At 36.5% G+C, this 17,699-nt stretch overlaps 1 protein-coding gene across 1 annotated transcript in view; it reads left to right on the forward strand.

The window, feature by feature from the left end:
• The first annotated feature begins 468 nt into the window (after nt 1-468).
• Nucleotides 469-17,699, forward strand: part of LOC142348056 (epithelial sodium channel subunit alpha-like) — a 51,168-nt gene continuing 33,937 nt past the window's right edge. Inside the window, exons 1-2 of the mRNA XM_075399222.1 lie at nt 469-501; nt 1,319-2,178. Of these exons, the coding sequence (XP_075255337.1) occupies nt 469-501; nt 1,319-2,178 (893 nt within the window). The remainder of the gene's footprint in view (nt 502-1,318; nt 2,179-17,699) is intronic.

Raw genomic sequence — 17,699 nt, forward strand, 5'->3', positions numbered from 1 at the left:
CAACAACAGTGTAGTCTAAGTTCCTTCCTCTCCTTAGTTTCTTCGGTTTTTCAACCACTTGCAAGTGTCTCGGAGTGCAGTCTACGAGAACATTTGTTTGGCTCCTGTGGCTGTGTTTTTCTGAAAGACCTGTCTCTATCACCAAAAGTTTGGAGAAAAACAAGTCCTGCGCCGTACATGCTTGGTACATTGATCACTCACCTAGGTTTAACACTAACTTTAACTTTAACTTCAAATCGTAAAACAAAATATTGCACCAGGAATACTGTCTGCCGAATATTTCCATAACTTGATTGTATTAACGTTCTCGAAACAATGAGTTGTGGATAGGACCACTATCTGGTAAAAGCGATTGAAATAGTATTGGTAACTTACCCAAAACCTTCTTAGGCTGACGGAGTTCCAATTCCTTTTCGTCCGAACTCATTGTGTTCAGTGCAATCTCTTCCCAATAAACTTAAATTAGAAATGAAATATATTAAGAACTTTGTCAGATGGAGGGTCAGACACAACTTTACTGGGAGTACTTATGTTGGTAGAATGAAAAAAATGAAGCGGCTGGTTTGGTATCGCAAGTAAATATAAAACCATGAGAATTAGTGTTCTCCTGCGATAAACTCAGAAGATCTGTGTTCCCTTCATTGTCGGTGATCAAAACAAAAAATGAAGCTTTGAACGAGTAAAAAATGAGATTTGGGGTGGTTTCTTTTTAAAGCTAAGCAATATGCAATCTTTTCCTAGACAGACACACGCTGCACAGATGTGAGTGGAATTGAAAAAGTAAACAAAAGTAAACGTAGTTCACGCGGGTAATTTAGACCAAGAAAATGAACTGAATATCTCAGGCGGTGGAATGATTATAAAATCGAAAAAATATAAAAGTCATTAGGATGTGAAGAAAGCTTTTACAATTATATAGGGAATTTTATATGTAGGGTAGGTATTTGATTAGAATATCGAAATGTCCCCCCACCCCTCCATTATTACACATATGTAATCCCCCCTTGTATTGTTAGTATTACACATATGTAATTTCCTCTCCCGTAGAGGTTACTATACAGCTATGTATACTACTTAGCTTCATTAGACGGATTTTAAGGTAGTTTAAGGTGGACAGGTTTAAGTGGCAATTTTTATTCAGGTAGTGGGGCCTTAACTTATGAAGTGAAATTATTCTAGCTTAAGGTGACTTAAAGAGGTGCAGATTTATCTCAACAGTTAGGTGAATTATTCTTAAGGTGACTTAAAGAATGGCAGATTTACTTCAACAGTTGAGGTGAATTAATGTTTCACCTTAATTTTGAAGAATCCTTTTTAGAGCTGGTTCTATTTTTCGAACGAGTGGCTGGGTCGGCCAAATCAAAATTACGCAAGTCTCTGCTTGGTAAACGATCCTGTATCCTATGGCTGGGTGACATTACCCTTCAACCTCACTCTCATCTTTATTAGTGACAGCTCTACGACAGACAGGGGCTTCCGAGTTTTGGTGAATAAAGTCAGAGATCCGGACCACAAGTTGGTAAAAAGAAGTGTGGATTCAACTCCGAACCCGATTCCGAAACACAATATGACTTGGGAGGCTGAAAACTTTGGTACTACAACAAACAGCAACAACGGGTATACATTTCCTACACTCTGGTCAACTTCGAGCAGATCAACGTCCACATATGAGAGCAAAAGATTTTCAGAAACAACCTTGTCTACAACCCGGTCAACGACACAATCTAGTACCACGGGGGAAAGAATAACAACCACATTAACCAGAAAATCCTCAACATTTTCTACAACAGCATCATCAACGTCGTTATCAACGTTACCAAATACATCGACAACGATTTTTTTATTGCCGGAAGAACAAACAACAACAACGAAACCACCAACAACAGAAGCTCTCCTTTTTAACGAAGTCAACAACCCAAGTATGGATGAAGCGTTTGAAGACATTTTTGCAAACTTCACTGATAATTATTTTGAACTTTACGATAAAACTAATAGAGAAGATTATTCTGACGTTCGACAGGCGGTGTTCTTCGACCAGGAGTTTGTTCAACTGACTGGTCATCAAAGGAATGACTTTATTGTCCAATGTTCCTTTGACAACAAAAATTGCAAGGAACAAGCTTTCTCTGAGTTTGAAGATCCAATGTACGGAAAGTGCTTCACGTTTTATCCGTGGAGGTAAGCCCATAAGAAAATTTTGTTTACCTTCCAGTGACGATAAGGTCAAGTCTCTACGAATTTTTCGATCTCCTTCTTGCAACTTACTATATAGATACTTTCAATTGAAAAATTAGATGTATTGTACTGTAGTCTTTTTCAGAATTCAAAAATGCAAAAATTCCACTGGCCGTGATTCTTCACTTCAAAGAATTAGAACTGCATTGATGCGCTGTCCTTTTGAAGATTTCAGCACGCACTTTTTTCTGTTCACACAATTTTTGAAGATCTGATTGATCTGAAAATCATCTCCAAATTCTATCACAAATTTGATATGCCTTAACTGTACGCTTGATTATTTATTTTTTTACAATTCAAAGAATTTGAATTGTTTTGGGGCGCTTTTTTTAAGATCTGTTCACATATTTTCATGATGTTTGAAATCAAATTGGAGTAGTGATTTTGGTCACGCCGAAACAGGAAGTGGAGCAAAAAAGCGATTTGTTTTGCGGCGAGAATTTTGTTTGCTCTTATTTTAAAGTAGCGTGAGAAAACGATGTCTGAACAAAAATAAGGTTTCTCGCTAGAGGTTTTTTGTTCACATGCGGCAATTTCACTTTGATGTTTACTGTTTTTTTTCAATTTTTTGGATCGAATTTTTTTCTTTATGGTTTTCCCAATCCGTTCAAAAATCATTCTTGGCCTAGTTTTCTGTTTGAACCAAAATTCAATATCTCACTAGTGAATTTTTGTTCACATGCGGCATTTTTACATTGATTTTCTGTTTCTTTTTTAGTTGTCTTGTTCTGGTTTTCTTTAGAAATGGATTTACCAATTCCCTCATAATCCGCTCAAGGTCTAGTCTTGTTGTTCAGTCAGTAAAAATGCTTTGAATTTTACGTCAGGACTTGTCCTGCTATGTTCTTATTTTTCTTTTCTATTTTGATTTGCAGAGAATTGCAGTCTTTGAATGCTAATTGAGTAAATGAGTTTTGAATATTAATAGCTGAATTCGTTTTTTTTCAGGTGCCTCCTTGTTTTCTTAGATTTTTTGAAAATCGTACCTGTTCAGTGTTCACCAAATTTGGTTCTAATGCGAATCGTATCTTGTTCTAAGTATTTTACAAAAGTAGATTACATTTCTGGTTTGAAGAAACAAACTAATGTGAGTAAGCATTAGTTTATGTATGAGCGATATGTACCTCGTCACATTTACCTTAAAAAATATGCTCTTACCGCCATTAAAAGTTGTCTTTCTATTACCTAATGAAGTTTTGCTCAAATTTTCTGAATTAGATGAGCTGAGTAGTGAAGGTCGACTGACACTAGGGCTTTTTGAACAAATCTTAGAAATCAAAAAGTAATACCCATTTACTTCAAAAGCACTTGAAAAAATCTGTCAATTTTTGTCTAATATGTGTACCACAAACTAACACTACTTTAATTTCTGTGTCTGAACAAATCGTTACACTTATTGAAAAAGAAAATAAATTGATAAAAAACTTGTTTGGTATAAGTAAGTCTTTGAATTGATAATAATTTTGATACGGTGCCTCCCTCTCTCCGGCCAACAGATCATCGTTGACAAGAAAAAAAAATCACGAAATCATTTTCTCTGATTTATTAATACAACCAATTTATTCTAACAGAATTTGAAAGTCCTAGGCCTAACAAAATAGTGGTTACAAAACTGTAGCGGTCAGTTGTGCTTCAAGAATTCGAAGGTTGAATATTTTCTTTTTTAAGAGAATGCTCGCTTTTAATAAGTAAACTATAATTTTTAAGATGCATAAAGTTTTGACTTCATGAAACTATAACAATAATTTTGTGAAAGAGTTTCAGACTTTGATACATAATCTCAAACAAGTTTTTTGGCTCTCTTTCAAGCTGAAACAACGGATTTTCCTGACTTCAACTATTTATATCGATGACAACTTTCGATATTATAGCTGACTCAGTCATGTTTTAAAATGTTTTTAAAAAACGAAATTGTGAATGTCAAGACTACTTTTGATTTCCAAGATTTTCGAGAATATCTGGAAATTGAAACTTCAAAACCTGAATCGTAGGCCATTTTGATTTTGCGATCCACCTGTGTGACAAGTCGAAATACCTCTTAATGAATTAAAATGGAACGTTTTTCAGCGGTGCATAATCTCCAGGAACCAAGTCATTTTTGACAAATTTTAACATTGCTTTTACTTACTGACTACTCCAATACTTTCGTTCAGGGCTTCATATGAACTGAATAGCTTTTCAAAATGTGGAAAGATTTTACTCAAAACTCTTTCTGATTGTTAAGATTGTTTTAAATTTTTCATAATTGAGTGTCTTAGAAAGAAAAACCAAAAAAATCTTTCATTAATCAGATTTACGGAACTTTTGTATCTGTCTTTGCGTGTTTTGAATTTTGAATTTTGACACCTTAATTCATATCGATGAAATACTTTGTCAAGTTAAGTTTTTTCTTAGTTGATAAAAAATTTTATTATCTCCGACTTGAATGAAACTCGCTTTCCTTGTTAATTCGTTGTTAAAACTAATAATGCTTCGAAAGACAAATTTGGTACCATTTTGTTTGTTCTGATTGTAGCAAAATCTTTAGAGTAAAAACTTTTTTGGTAGGTTCCTTCTGACCGCAATACTTTCAAAACCTACGGAAACGAAATGAGGATGCACCGAACACTTAAGTCAACTATCTTGTTTTTTTTCGGTGTTAGCGTTCTTTTTCGCTTTAGGTTTCGATGATTCCGCAGTTCTGAGAAAACAGAAGCCTCATTCTTCCGATTTTTACACATTAATGTCAACCTATTTAGTGGACAATTTTTCTGCGAAAGAAAGTATACAATTTCTACCACAATCATGATAAAGAGCATCAGTAGTAAATAATAAGAGCGTTAAGAGCGGGGGGGTGTTCATGCGATACTAAACATGGGAATATAGGTAGTGGTCATGAGTGGGAATTAGGTTAGGAGGGATTGAATGGTTTGTACATGTAAAACCTTTCCTTTCCTTTCTCCTTCTTTCTTTCCTTCCTATCCTTCTTTTTCGCCGCTTTCTCAGTAGTCTTAGCGCTTTCAAAACACTCAATCAATTTAAATTAAAACCAAATATTTAACCCCATTCAAAATCAAGACTTGTACAGTTTTGCGCGCGACTTCAAGACTTTGCGCGCGTTATTAAATTCAATTACTGTCTAATTACGCCTTGCAGTCTTAAACACTGGTTCTTCTGGTTCACTTTCACTGGCTTCCTCTGCTTCAAAATTAAGAAACGGGTTATCGGGACTCGAATTTTCATCCGAACGTGCATCAAAATCAACTATATCACTGCTCCCAATATCCGAATCGTTTTTCAATTCAGGAGATTTCAATTTTGTTATTCCGCTCAGGGCTTGAACTTAGCTGTAAGTCACTAAAATTGCCAGAATTTTCATAATCCCACTCCACATCGTCGTCGCTCCAATTTATTTCTTCTATAGCATAATCGCCCAGTTCATAGTGGCCAAAAATGAGGGTTTTTATGCCATTGGGTAGTATGTAGTGTTCATTATCAAACGCTGACCAGCATATTTTGTTTGTAGTTACTGTGGGCAATGAGTGGTGGTCAGAAACAATCCTGGTGTTCTCTGCACGTACACTGTTGCCTGACAGCAGGGTATTCACAAAATCTGCGTGCTGTAGATGTTGTTGCGCAGCCTTCGTCACTCCTTTTGCTGAGAGTTTTCTACAACCTGAAAAGATAGAAAGAAAATGAGCAAAAATAGGCCCTATTTTGATTACTAACCCCCTATATAATAACAATACATACTAACAACTTCCAGATGTTTACTAACCAACTGTATATGTTTATAGTAAAACTAATATTATTGATTTCAAAGAGAATAAACTTACTTGTTGACAGAATGGAGTATAGCTTTGGTTTTAAGCAGATGAATTCGGTAATGTAGTCGCCGGCGAATTCATCCTTAAACTTAAGAACTACTTTCTTGTTACTGGCATTAAACAAGAAATGATCAGACGGGTAGTTTGAAAAATCGAAATGGCTCAGAACTGAATGGGGCTTTTCTTATAGTTCCTTGTAGATGTCTGGACTTTGAACAGAATATAAGAGGCTGTCCGTATCACTATATAATAGGCGACAGTCGAAGTTTGGATGCATGACCCGATAGTGGAAATAATACATGTGATATTTCGCCAAATCTAAGATAGTGGCTCCCTCAATTGTCGGAGTGTTCCAAAAGATAGATTTTATGGTGTGTCGTCAAAGCAGCCATGTTTTCAACGATTATCATGTAGCGGTCAAACTCGAACTTAAACACAAACGTTCAACACTTGTTCAGCATTACGCGTGATTGTAATTTTTACTGCTGCGTCGCTTAGATTCGCAGTTTTTGCTGTATACAGCGTTGTTCATTAACTTGTAAAAATTCTCCTCAAATTTATTAACTGCGATTTGTCGTTTTTCACTGTTTAACAAAAAATATGGTGATAACCAGCTTCCTTGGCGAAACTGCAGCACTCTGTGCACTTTTTTGATTACAAGTCCAAGTTCAATATACAGTTTGAGCAAATTGTATTGAGCCACATATCCTTCCTTATCAAAAAACCTTTGTAATAATTTCTTCATTTTTCTTATGAGGAGGTTGTGCTGCTCTTTTGTGTTAAGTTGGAACTCTCCCAACCACTCCTCTTCAACGATGTCCTTGGTAGGGGCCAGGGGGAGATCCCGGTGATCGTCATGCAATCCTGGTGGGTTTGAAAGGTCGAACTCCACAAAGTATCCCACGCTGGCGTTGTCGGGTGTGTCTAGGACCTCTTGAGTTGTAACTTCTGTGTTGAATGTGAATTCTGAAAGGGGGGTTTTTCAAGTTGCATCATTCCTCCGTATAAATTGTTCGCATCAACACAAAAACAGAATTGATGATATTCTGTGATATTGTAGTTTGAAATGTATTGGTTATTAGCAATGAAGCGCCGGTTTTTGTAGACAGAGGTGACGCCACCGCGGATTGCAGGCTCGATCATATCTAGATGTTCTCGCTCTGTCAATAACTCGACATTGGCTTTGCAGATCCTCAATGAAGCCTCTTTGGCCATTTTGGGTAAAGTAAAAAGTGCATACAGTCCAACTTGTAGGTAGTAAAACTCAAATCTCTGTGAAATTCGCACACGCAGGCTATTAATGCACAGTCTAATTTTAAGTAAGCGTCGTGGTAATCTTGAAGTGTTCCACAGCCAAGAATTTCCCTCATCTTGCTGCCTGAGCTAAATTACTTTCTGTAATATTCAGATTGCCACCGTCTAAGGTATTTCCCCACTTTTCTAGTGCTGGTAGTTGTGTGTCAGAGAACTTAGCACGACTACTCATATAAAAATGGGGATAGTAGCCTTTCTGTTTTAGCAGCTGGAAATTTTCACCCGAGACGGTCCAAAACATTGGATTCGTTATTTCAAATTGATTCTCCGGGAGTATTTCTACGAGTTTTTCAAGTGAGCTATTCGTCATTTTGATTGAGTCGATGAACCGTAGATATTCATACACCTTCAACGTTGTCCCTTTTTTGTTAGCAAACATGTCAATGAGCACACCAAAGGTGATAGATATGTATTTTTGTCCGTGGCTGGTATGACGCTGATGGTCGTTTTTGGTTCACAGTTGTTCAGAGCTAAGCAAATGTGTGGTAGGTCATAATTTTGTATTTTATGACCTACGACAGGAATGAAATTGATATTTCTCCTTGCTCGGTTGCACTTTTCATGTGCCCACCCAAGAAATTTGCCACTATAGTGACAATAGTCTAAGTCAATCGAGTTTTCTTGATCTTCGACTTCCGAAAACGGTTTCTCACAAATCCAGCATTGTGTAGCTTGAGATTTTTCCAAACTTCGCCTGTCGCTTTTGAAAAACGGATATTTTCTCTTTTGCTTGTGGATATCTCTTGCAGGCTTGTCTAGCAATTTCACAAAATTAGCCATACAGTCCTCAGAACTGTCAACTTGGTAAAAAAAATGGTTTGCTAGAGTGGTGATCAATTACTGTTAACGCAAACCCAGACGGTTCATGAATCTCCTTTATTTGTGCAAATGCTCTGCTACTAGGTCCTCTGCATCCTGACACGGGTCTAAGAAAGGACTCAAAGTCTAAGTATAATACTAAAGGTACGAACCAAGTTGCAGAGAGGTTTGTAAATTTGTATGATTTTTGATTGCTTGAAGGCATCTCAATAACTGCGGGAGCGTTGTTGCCTTAGTTAGTCATGTGCACGTTGTAACTTTCGAGGCCGTCTCGATATATCCAAAAGCACTTCCGACAGATTTGATAACAATAACGAAATTCAATACGTCGTACGTATCAAAGGACTTCACAAGGTCAGTAATCAGTACATAGTGGTGATAATCGCCATAATACAACAAAAGTAAATCCATTACAAATTCAGATTCATATGACGAAACTTTGAGAGGAAAAAGTTGCCCGTTATCGTAGCCAAACACATTAACTTGAACATCATTCAGTTTTTCGAATTCAAGAATATCCTCAAAGCCCATAGGCATATAGAATTCACTAAATGGTTGATGAATTCCCGGTTAATTTTAAGTGGTTGGAGATGTTTTGGCAGTTTGTTAGTTCTGATCAACTCTGTCTAGACTTATTCCATGATATAGATGATATGCTGCTATATAGCAATATCTGAAGCACTGCTGGTTGTCATGATTTCTAATGTTGAGCACACCGCGACAATTGGCAATTTTAGTTGGCAATGCAATATAGGACGAGCCGCGAATTGGTCTGAAACGTGCGAATTTCACATCAACTTTCAGCACTTTTTCCAGTACCCAACCACTACCCATCAAAGCAAATGTCGTTAAAATGCTCATCATTTTTTCGACCATTCCCCAGTAGGCTGCAATCGTGAGACCGTTTGCATAGACTGGAGTAATAAGTGAGTTGGCGTATATTTCGATGCGCTCACCTTCTGCATTATCAGGCTGGTCGTTATGATACTTTATTAGCTGTAGTTTTGCACACAACTGAATCTTCTGTGGCCCATGGCATAACTGCTCATTTATGAGGCTGTCGATTCTGGGTGTTTGAGCACGCATGAAGGTTTCAAGATCACGTGCTTCATATGCGTCAGTTGTTTCAAACGTTCGCAGTAGACCGTTGAACGCACTCTCCGTCGGCGTATCTCTTGGTTCAAATTCCTCACCAAAAACGGGTAGAGAGTGTACAGAATTCATATGCTGAGCATACAAGTGAAAGTCATTAAACCCAAGATGACAACTGCGGCAACAGTTAGTGAATCGCTAGTGTTCGGTCCTCATGTGCCGCTCAAGATTCGAGATTTTTCGCGAAGGAAATTCGCATAATGAACAATGGTAAGTCGGTAAACCAAGTTCATCCGGGTGGAAATGATGTTCATGTCTTGTCCGATTGCTAGCTGTACTGAGTGCAGAGTTGCAGTAACGGCAAAGGTACACCATTTTTGAGTTTTGTAATTTGGGTAGCAACAAAAGCTTTTGCTTGAGCAATAACAATTCAATTTGAGAGAAGAAAAAACAGATAATGGATTCTTGGTTACCGAAAGACCTACCATGGAATACTTCGCGCACCAAATTTGAAGTTTTAAAATACTGCAACCTGATTGGTCAGTTTTGGCGGGCTTTTTTATATCGAATTTTTGTTAAACTTTAGGCCGAAAGTTAATTTTTTTCAGTTTATTCTTCTAGATACAATAAGAATAGGTGAAAGGGCGACCGATAGACAGAATGTGATGAGTTTTTAATGCAAAAAGTGTAATTGGTTTGCAATTAAACATGTTTTATTTGAAAAAAAAACCTCATAAGAGGGCGCTGTTTGACTACTGCCTGAAAATGGATGATATAGCAATGCTACATAAAATTTGTGGGAATGAAAAACGATTGCAGCGTCATGAAACGTAAGACGGCGTTAAAAAAACTGCTCCAGCATCATCAGAAAAAAAGTTAGTTTTTTTCTGTCAATCAAGTCGTAAATTGTCAAAACATGACAATTACATGACATTTACACAACTTTTTTCTTTAAAAGAATTTTCCGATGACAGGTCTCAGAACAGAACTTCACATCTGGTCGCCGGGGAATGCAAAACTGCAAAAAACGGGGCTCTAACTCCTTTTTATCAGGTAGTTGATGTTCTAATTAATGTCAGATGTTAATGGGACATGAATGGCCAGATGTTTTGAATTCGGTGAAGGAGCATTTTTTCGACCTCGACGCAATTGAGCAAAGTTGTCAAGCATAGCAAGGACATTTAAAAATCTGCACAAAAATTTTCAATTTTTTTAGTTAATTAGTAATTTGACTAATTAAGCGCTAAGTGCCTCTTAAGTAAGGACTAAATAACTCGTTATTTATTAGTCTAAATTTGACGGGTGTGAGTTTTGTAGTTCGTAACACTGCTTTCCATCCCAACTATTTTTTGAAACCCATTTTTTTGTGGTCAATGGTCACTGTTATTAGGTTAAAAAACAGCAAAAAATAGCGTTTTTTAAGGTTTTTCTCAAACATTTTCCGAAACATCTTCTTTTTTAACATTGGAACAGCCAACTGTCATTTAGTTGATGATACCAAACCCTTCTCTTACCGTGTTTTCAATAGTTTTACCTTGTCTTTTGATGTATATTTAGTACGACTTCAAAGCTTTCGCCTAAGTTGTATATTTTTTCCCGGCTCTTTTAATTTTTTATTAGTGCACTATTGTCAGTTTTTTTTTACAAAACGAGTAAGTAGCATTGCTATGTTTCACATCAAAACACCTATCCATTCATACAAAGAAAAATTTTAAAAAGCTTATGACGAATTGTTGGTTTTTCATTCAAAGAAATTTTGTTTTTTGTGAATTTTTTCTTTTTTTTTAGTTTTATAATAGTGCCTATTAGGGATAAGTTGATAGTATTAGTTGCTCTTCAACACTGAAAACGAAGAACTTTATGCAATGAATTGAGTAATCATAGAAAAACTTGTAAAGATTTTATTTTTCTTGTTTAATTTAATATGTTGAAGCAACCAATTTTTACTGTTTGTACGTTGAAAATCTTTGTAAAATGCAAAGCACTCCATGAACGAGTATAGTTAAGCGAAAGTTGATACATAACTTTCCAACTTTGTGAATTCCATTTGCTAAAACTCTCCTGGGTTCTTGCTTATGGGATAATTGGAAATACAGAGAACAAGTTCAAACATGTTCAATTTGAGAATATCTGAAATTTTATTAATTTTTTCATGTATAAACACCAAATAAATGCTTACATATAAGCACACAAAAAAAAGAATAAACTATGGGAAGCTTTAAAATTAAGCATAGAAAGTCATGCTGTTAAAAAGTTTAGTCTTCAAAAAGCACCGAGAGAGAAGAGTCCGACTTTCTTTTTTTAGTTGATCTGCATACTTTTGGACCCTCCAAATTGTTTGGAGTGATTGTCTTGTCCTCTCCATCGCTCTCTGGAACTGGTGTTTTTGGCGATTCAAAATTTGACACAGAAAGCATTGTAGTATCGGGTGTTCCTTGGCTTGTCTTTCCAATTCCAAATATCCAAGGAATTTGATCTATAATGAGTGCTTCAAAAAACGAAGGGCTTGTGCTCTGAGGCGTTGTTGTAGCAAAAGGGTCACTCAGAGGAGTTGCTGGTAAACTTTGTCCGAAGAAATTGCCGGTTGTGTGGGCGACAATTGAATGCCCCAAAGACTGGCTAAATTGTCACGAGAGTCTTGAGCTCCAAGTTGATTTTCGAATAGTGGCACACAACCGCAATCGTACTTGAAGAGAAGTTGCTTTGTCTCATCGGGCAATGTTGCAATGACTTGCGGCTTACACAACTGCAGTTGTTGTGGTGGCACTAGGTCATCAGAAACTTTAACACTTCTATGAGCAGGTAAGTTTATTCCCAGCAAAGTGGCAACAAAATCGATAATTGACTTTGGTATAATGATGCGGTCTGATGTAATCCAATTTTTCATAGAAAAGTCTTTGTACTATTGAACAAAAATAACATAACTTTCGTACATGGTCTGATATACTAAAGTCCTTTGCCAGAACTCATCAGAATCAGAGAGCAAGTAAAAAGACATTCTGAGATTTTGAAATTTGAAGAATTGTTTAAGCAGGCAACAGAAATCAGATAAAGAAAGATTGGGAGAGAGAGAGAGAGAGAGAGCAACTTTAACTTTTGAAGAAAATGATCTGAAGTGTTATAACTAATTTGAATTTATGGTTCAGGCACTCCCTTAGGTCACATTTGTTTTCAATCAATTACCTACAATTTTGATCGCTGGCACATTACCCACAGGAAGACAAATTTAATGAAGCTAGCCGTTATCAGTGCACCAGACCAATGTTTAACGACATATATTTTTATGTCTCATGTTTAGGTTGATGCTGTTTATGCATAGTATTTTCTACATATGTATTGAACTTTCCTTTTGTTGCCCACTTTTGCTAGTACGTAAATGTTTACTTTATGGCTTCTTATCAATTAGATCTCTGACCTTAAGTGTAAAAAAGTTTCATGAACCAAATATGTTTACTGCACGTGCAAAACAAACAAGGGCTCATACAACCTCATAGAATAGTAGTTTTTCTACACGTTTTCTTATGCCCCAAGTTTTCTGGTACGTGTTTCATATCTTATCAATTTGATTTTTGAACTTTCTTTTTAGTAAAAAACCATGGTCCACGCACATAATTGAACAAACATGTGCTCTACAGAAAAGATTCCATGTTGAAAAGAATTAACAGACTCAAGTACGCCGTTGGCGTACTTGAGTCTGTATTTTCACACATGTAAACCTGTTTGCAATAAAGAAAGAGACGACATTTGTTTAATCCAAGCTTGCCGCGCCACTTTGGTGTTAGTCTTTTTTCGAGGTGGTCGTTTCATTTTATGTTGAATTTTACAAAAACCTCCTGTTACCAGTATGACGAGAGACTTGATTGAATTATGTCGTTTTCCGCCTCAAAAGATTCTGAGTTTGGGGATAATTATTATGATATTTCAAAGACGGAAAAACGTCTAATCAGGGCCACCCTCAAAACGTATGAGAAGACTGGAACATATGTGTTTCTGAAACTATTCAAGAAAGTTGACGACAATTATGAATTTCAACAACGTCTCTCACTGTCTACCGACGAATTTGACAAACTTATTAAAAAAGCTCCAAAAATTAGGGAAACTTTTCCAATCAGTTCACAAGAAGCGGAATCAAAATTGAAGACTGACGTATATTGTCCTTCTAAAAAATCGAAAAAGACTCAACCTAAAAATCATGGTTGAAGCAATGTTTGAGCGTTCACCTAGTTACTTCAAACAGTTTCAGAAGCAGTTCAAATTTTTGGTCACAAATGAAAAAATTAATTTGTCAAGCGTTGAACTTTTGTAGTGTGTTCTCATTTTTATTCAGCATTTTGTCAGTTGACAAAAACAACAACAAAATCTACTAACCATTTTCATGTTCTGATAGACACATCAGAAGCAGCAACAACTTACGATGACATTTTCAAACGAGACAAAGCTTTACCCTTATCTTGTGTTTTCACAATTTTTCGATACTTGTTTTCATCAGCAACAGATTTGGAGACAAAAGGCGATGTCTTTTTTAAATTGAACTTAGCCGTTAATTTCAACACTAAAAACGAAGAAAAACCTGAGTCTGCGGCAGCAGTGCGGAAGCGCTTGCCAACAATTGTTACATCATCACGACAGCCACTGCTCCAGACCAAAACTGCTGAACACTCCAACAAAAATAACTAAAATATTTTCAAGTCAGTGAAGACAGCATTGGTGCATAAGTCATTGCACAACATGATTTCGCCGGGCAAACAAACTCAAACTGACGATTTCAGTTGTGCCAATTTACGTAGATTCGAATCAATTTTTACTGGTCCTAATTCTGGTGGTTTTTGTCAGATTATGGATATTTTTGTGAATGGGTATGAAAATTTGACTATTGATACTGATTTGTTGTTCATTCGTTTTGTGTATGAAGAAAAAATAAATTTTGACAAAAAGTGAATTTCCTTTAAACATTAGTAGTGTTAGATTATCATCATATGAAGAGCAGACCGTATCAAATCATTATCAGTACATTTAACAATGGGCCGAAAACCGAAAATAAGATCAATATAAATACAAAATAGTCCACATAGTTTTGAGTCTCGACTTTGAATGGGCTGGTTTTCAAGCACTTGACATAGATAAAATTCTCCTTTGGCGGAAAACAGTCTTCGATATACCTCCTTATAGAACAATATTAGTTGCCCCAGGGGATCGGCAAAAATCAAATTCTTGTTTCTGACGCTTAATAGGAGCCAATGTGTTCCAGCATTGTCAGACGTTGCCGCATTGACTATTATAAATGAATTTTGCTTGCAAATTTTTAAGGGAAATTGTTTTCTTCAAAGAAACCCAGAAATTTGTGCTTCAGTAACTTGCAGCGCTGAATTAAATCATTTACTTCGTCTGCGATCATAAGTTTGTCAGTATATGGTTTTTCGACATACGTCGTGCACTGTCAACGTAAATTGTACTGGTTTTTTCGCAAATTATAAAATTTCAATGTTGTTTGGAAGAGCCGCTGAGATCTTCAGCTCAAATTTTATTGAACTGTTTGTCAACTCGGGATGAATAAAATCATTGGAAGCTTGTTGCATGCTGGTTAAGTCACAAACCATAAGGAAATGGCTGGGATACTCGCTCAGTTTAATTCCATAACGGTTGTCAATATAAGCCGATTCAGATATTGTGTTAAAATAAAGACGTTTATCGTCATCTGCTGATTTTAGACTATCCGCTAGAGGCAGTCCCATGAGATAAATATATATTTGTTTGAGACCAAATTTCCGATAATGAAACGGGTTGAGTCTGTTGTTGCCTAAGGAAAACTTCATTAGTGTTTAAACAAATTGCAAGTCTGCGGATTGGTTCCCGCGAGAAAATATCCTCTGGCTTTCAACTATGAAGACCGGCTGAAGCCAAAAATGTTTTTGTTATGGTTTCGAAGTAAGGATGAGATGCGGGACTACTTAAGAAAGATTTTTCAATGGCTGACATGACGTCATCATTTAGCGTCATCTTGCGGACATACAAACTGGCCTCTAAAATTTCTACCTTGTAGTGTTTTGCAGCGTATTGGGACATGATGAAAAAATCATCAATAGAGCGTCTGAAAGCAATGCGAAGCGTAACACCGCCAAGCAGATGTCGATCACAGATGAAGAAGTCAAAGTCAACTTTTCCATAAAATGCGCATTCGGCTGATTTTTTAACTAATTTTTTCTCTTGTCAATTTCTGTTGTCGATAAGGTAGCCGGTTTTTCTTCGAATGAGTAGCCTTGACATCCTAGCCATGTGTTTTTTGGGTCTTTGTTGTGAGATAATTCGGTCTCGATAAAACTTTTGTGCGCATAGTTTCCGTTAGCATTTGATATTTTTAGTCCATTAGCAAATACCGTACAGTCAGAAAACAATGAATGTAACACATTGTTGCAAAAGTATAGAGCATCAGTTTTCGCTTTTTCAGTAGGAGCTCCTGCATCGTGTTTCAAACCACCTCCAGACGATTGAACAATTTTACATTTGATTTCGAGAAAAATTTTTTGTAAATCTATAAAATTATTCCGATCACCATAGATTTCAAGCTCTAGCATAGGTCCATTCGGACTGTAGACAGGTCCCCTTTTTTGGCAGAATTTTCCTTCAAACGGTTTTTCAAATAAATCCAGAGAACTGTGAGTTGCTTCTCATCGTTAACTTTGGCGCAAAAATGTGACCGACTTCTTTCCAGGGGCCTCCGATTGGAAATGATTTTTTTCCGTTTGATTACTGCTTTTGACCTTTTGGATGAGCTCTTTGACCGAGTTCTTAGTCTACCTTGTCGTAATGTTCTTTTCCGTAATCCAGAAGTCTGCTTTTTTACTGTTTGTATTTTTGAGCGCTTACTTTGGAAATTTTTTACTTGCTTACTACGTCCAGTAGCTCTGGAACACTCTGTTTCAACAGTTTCTTTCCAATACGCTTGGCAGTCGGTAGAATGAATCAACGTACTAATGGTAGAGCAACACGATCAATGCCCGCAGCCAAAGCTCCAAAGCCACTACCTCTTTCTCGATAGTGGCCAGAAAAATGCAGCAAATAGGTTGCTTGATTTGCCTAATATGAATCCATTTTAACTTGAAAAATTTTTGAATTGTAACGTCAATAGAATATTTCCTGATCCCGAGAAAAGAACCAAGTCACCTGTTTCTGTTCGCAGTTCAATAGAAGCGGGTTGAATTCTGTTTGTCAATAGCTTTTTGTAATCCAAATTCGAAAAAACTATTGGATGTGTTTGCTCAATTTCGCAAACACTACTGTTTTTTAACGCTGTTTTGTATCAATGACTCGTAAAATAGGCGCCTTGACATCACCCACGTACTGATATTCAGAAATGTTTGCATATACAAATATCAAATGTTTACCAGCCAACAGATCCGCGAGTAGCTCCATAATAAGCTTTCGTGTCGTCACTTTTCACTAACCTATCTGCAGTCGTGTTTATTTTATAGCCAATATGAATACCATTGCCATCAGGAATTCCCTTAAAACCAAGTATACTTGGAATTTCCTTGCTTCGAAACGTATACCCTTCATGTTTTCCAAACAAAATTTCGTATTTCCCAGTATTTCTTATTTCTCAGAAAGAAAAGTGAGGCAGTCCGGCTGTACGCTTAATTAATGCTAGAAGTTGATTTACGATGTCAAATGTCCCTGGAATAAACCCTAATTTTGATCCATTGTATGATCGTGAGATAACATTGGCTTCTGTGGCCCTTTTCGTAGCTTCTTAATTTTCTTTCAAGCTGAAAGCAATAAATTCCTCCTCTGCAATACTTTCAATTTTCGTTGGAAAAATAATTTCACTTAGCGCTACCCTCAATCGCCAGAAAGCTTAATTTCATCAATATAAAAGTTTCGAAATGACGCTAGAGTATTTGATTTGAAAATTTGCATTGATGCTGACGACATAACATGTACTGTTAACTCATCTTCAAATTGATTGCGCGCCATTTTATTTGCTGCGTTCACGAACCAGTTTAAATTCTGGCTGATAGAAATTACCCTCTATTTTTTTGTTTGCGTCAATAATAGAGTTGGTTGGCGGTGACAACGTCGCAATATCTGTAATCTCAAATACCTCGTCAGTAAAGGATTGTTTGTATCCTTTGCTGAACGCTTCGTTCTTTTTGACATACCTAACAAAGTCTCCGATATAAAACTTGGGTTTTTGAAGGATACTTGTTTGAGCACTTAAGGAGACCAGTCTTGGTACATCTTTCTTTGTGTTTTTATTGGGGGCAAGTTTAGTGACCCGGTTAAAACGTGAATTAATTGTGTTCACAAACTGATCCAGTTTATCAATATAAGAGTAAGTCCACTTTTCTTCAAGGTATCTATAGATTATATTTTTAGCGAGCAAATGATTCTCTCTGCAAAAGCAGACTTTTTTTGCTAAAGGTGATATATAAATGA

Source organism: Convolutriloba macropyga, chromosome 10 (genome assembly GCF_964194025.1).
Source record: "Convolutriloba macropyga chromosome 10, txConMacr16.3, whole genome shotgun sequence".
NCBI lineage: Eukaryota > Metazoa > Xenacoelomorpha > Acoela > Convolutidae > Convolutriloba > Convolutriloba macropyga.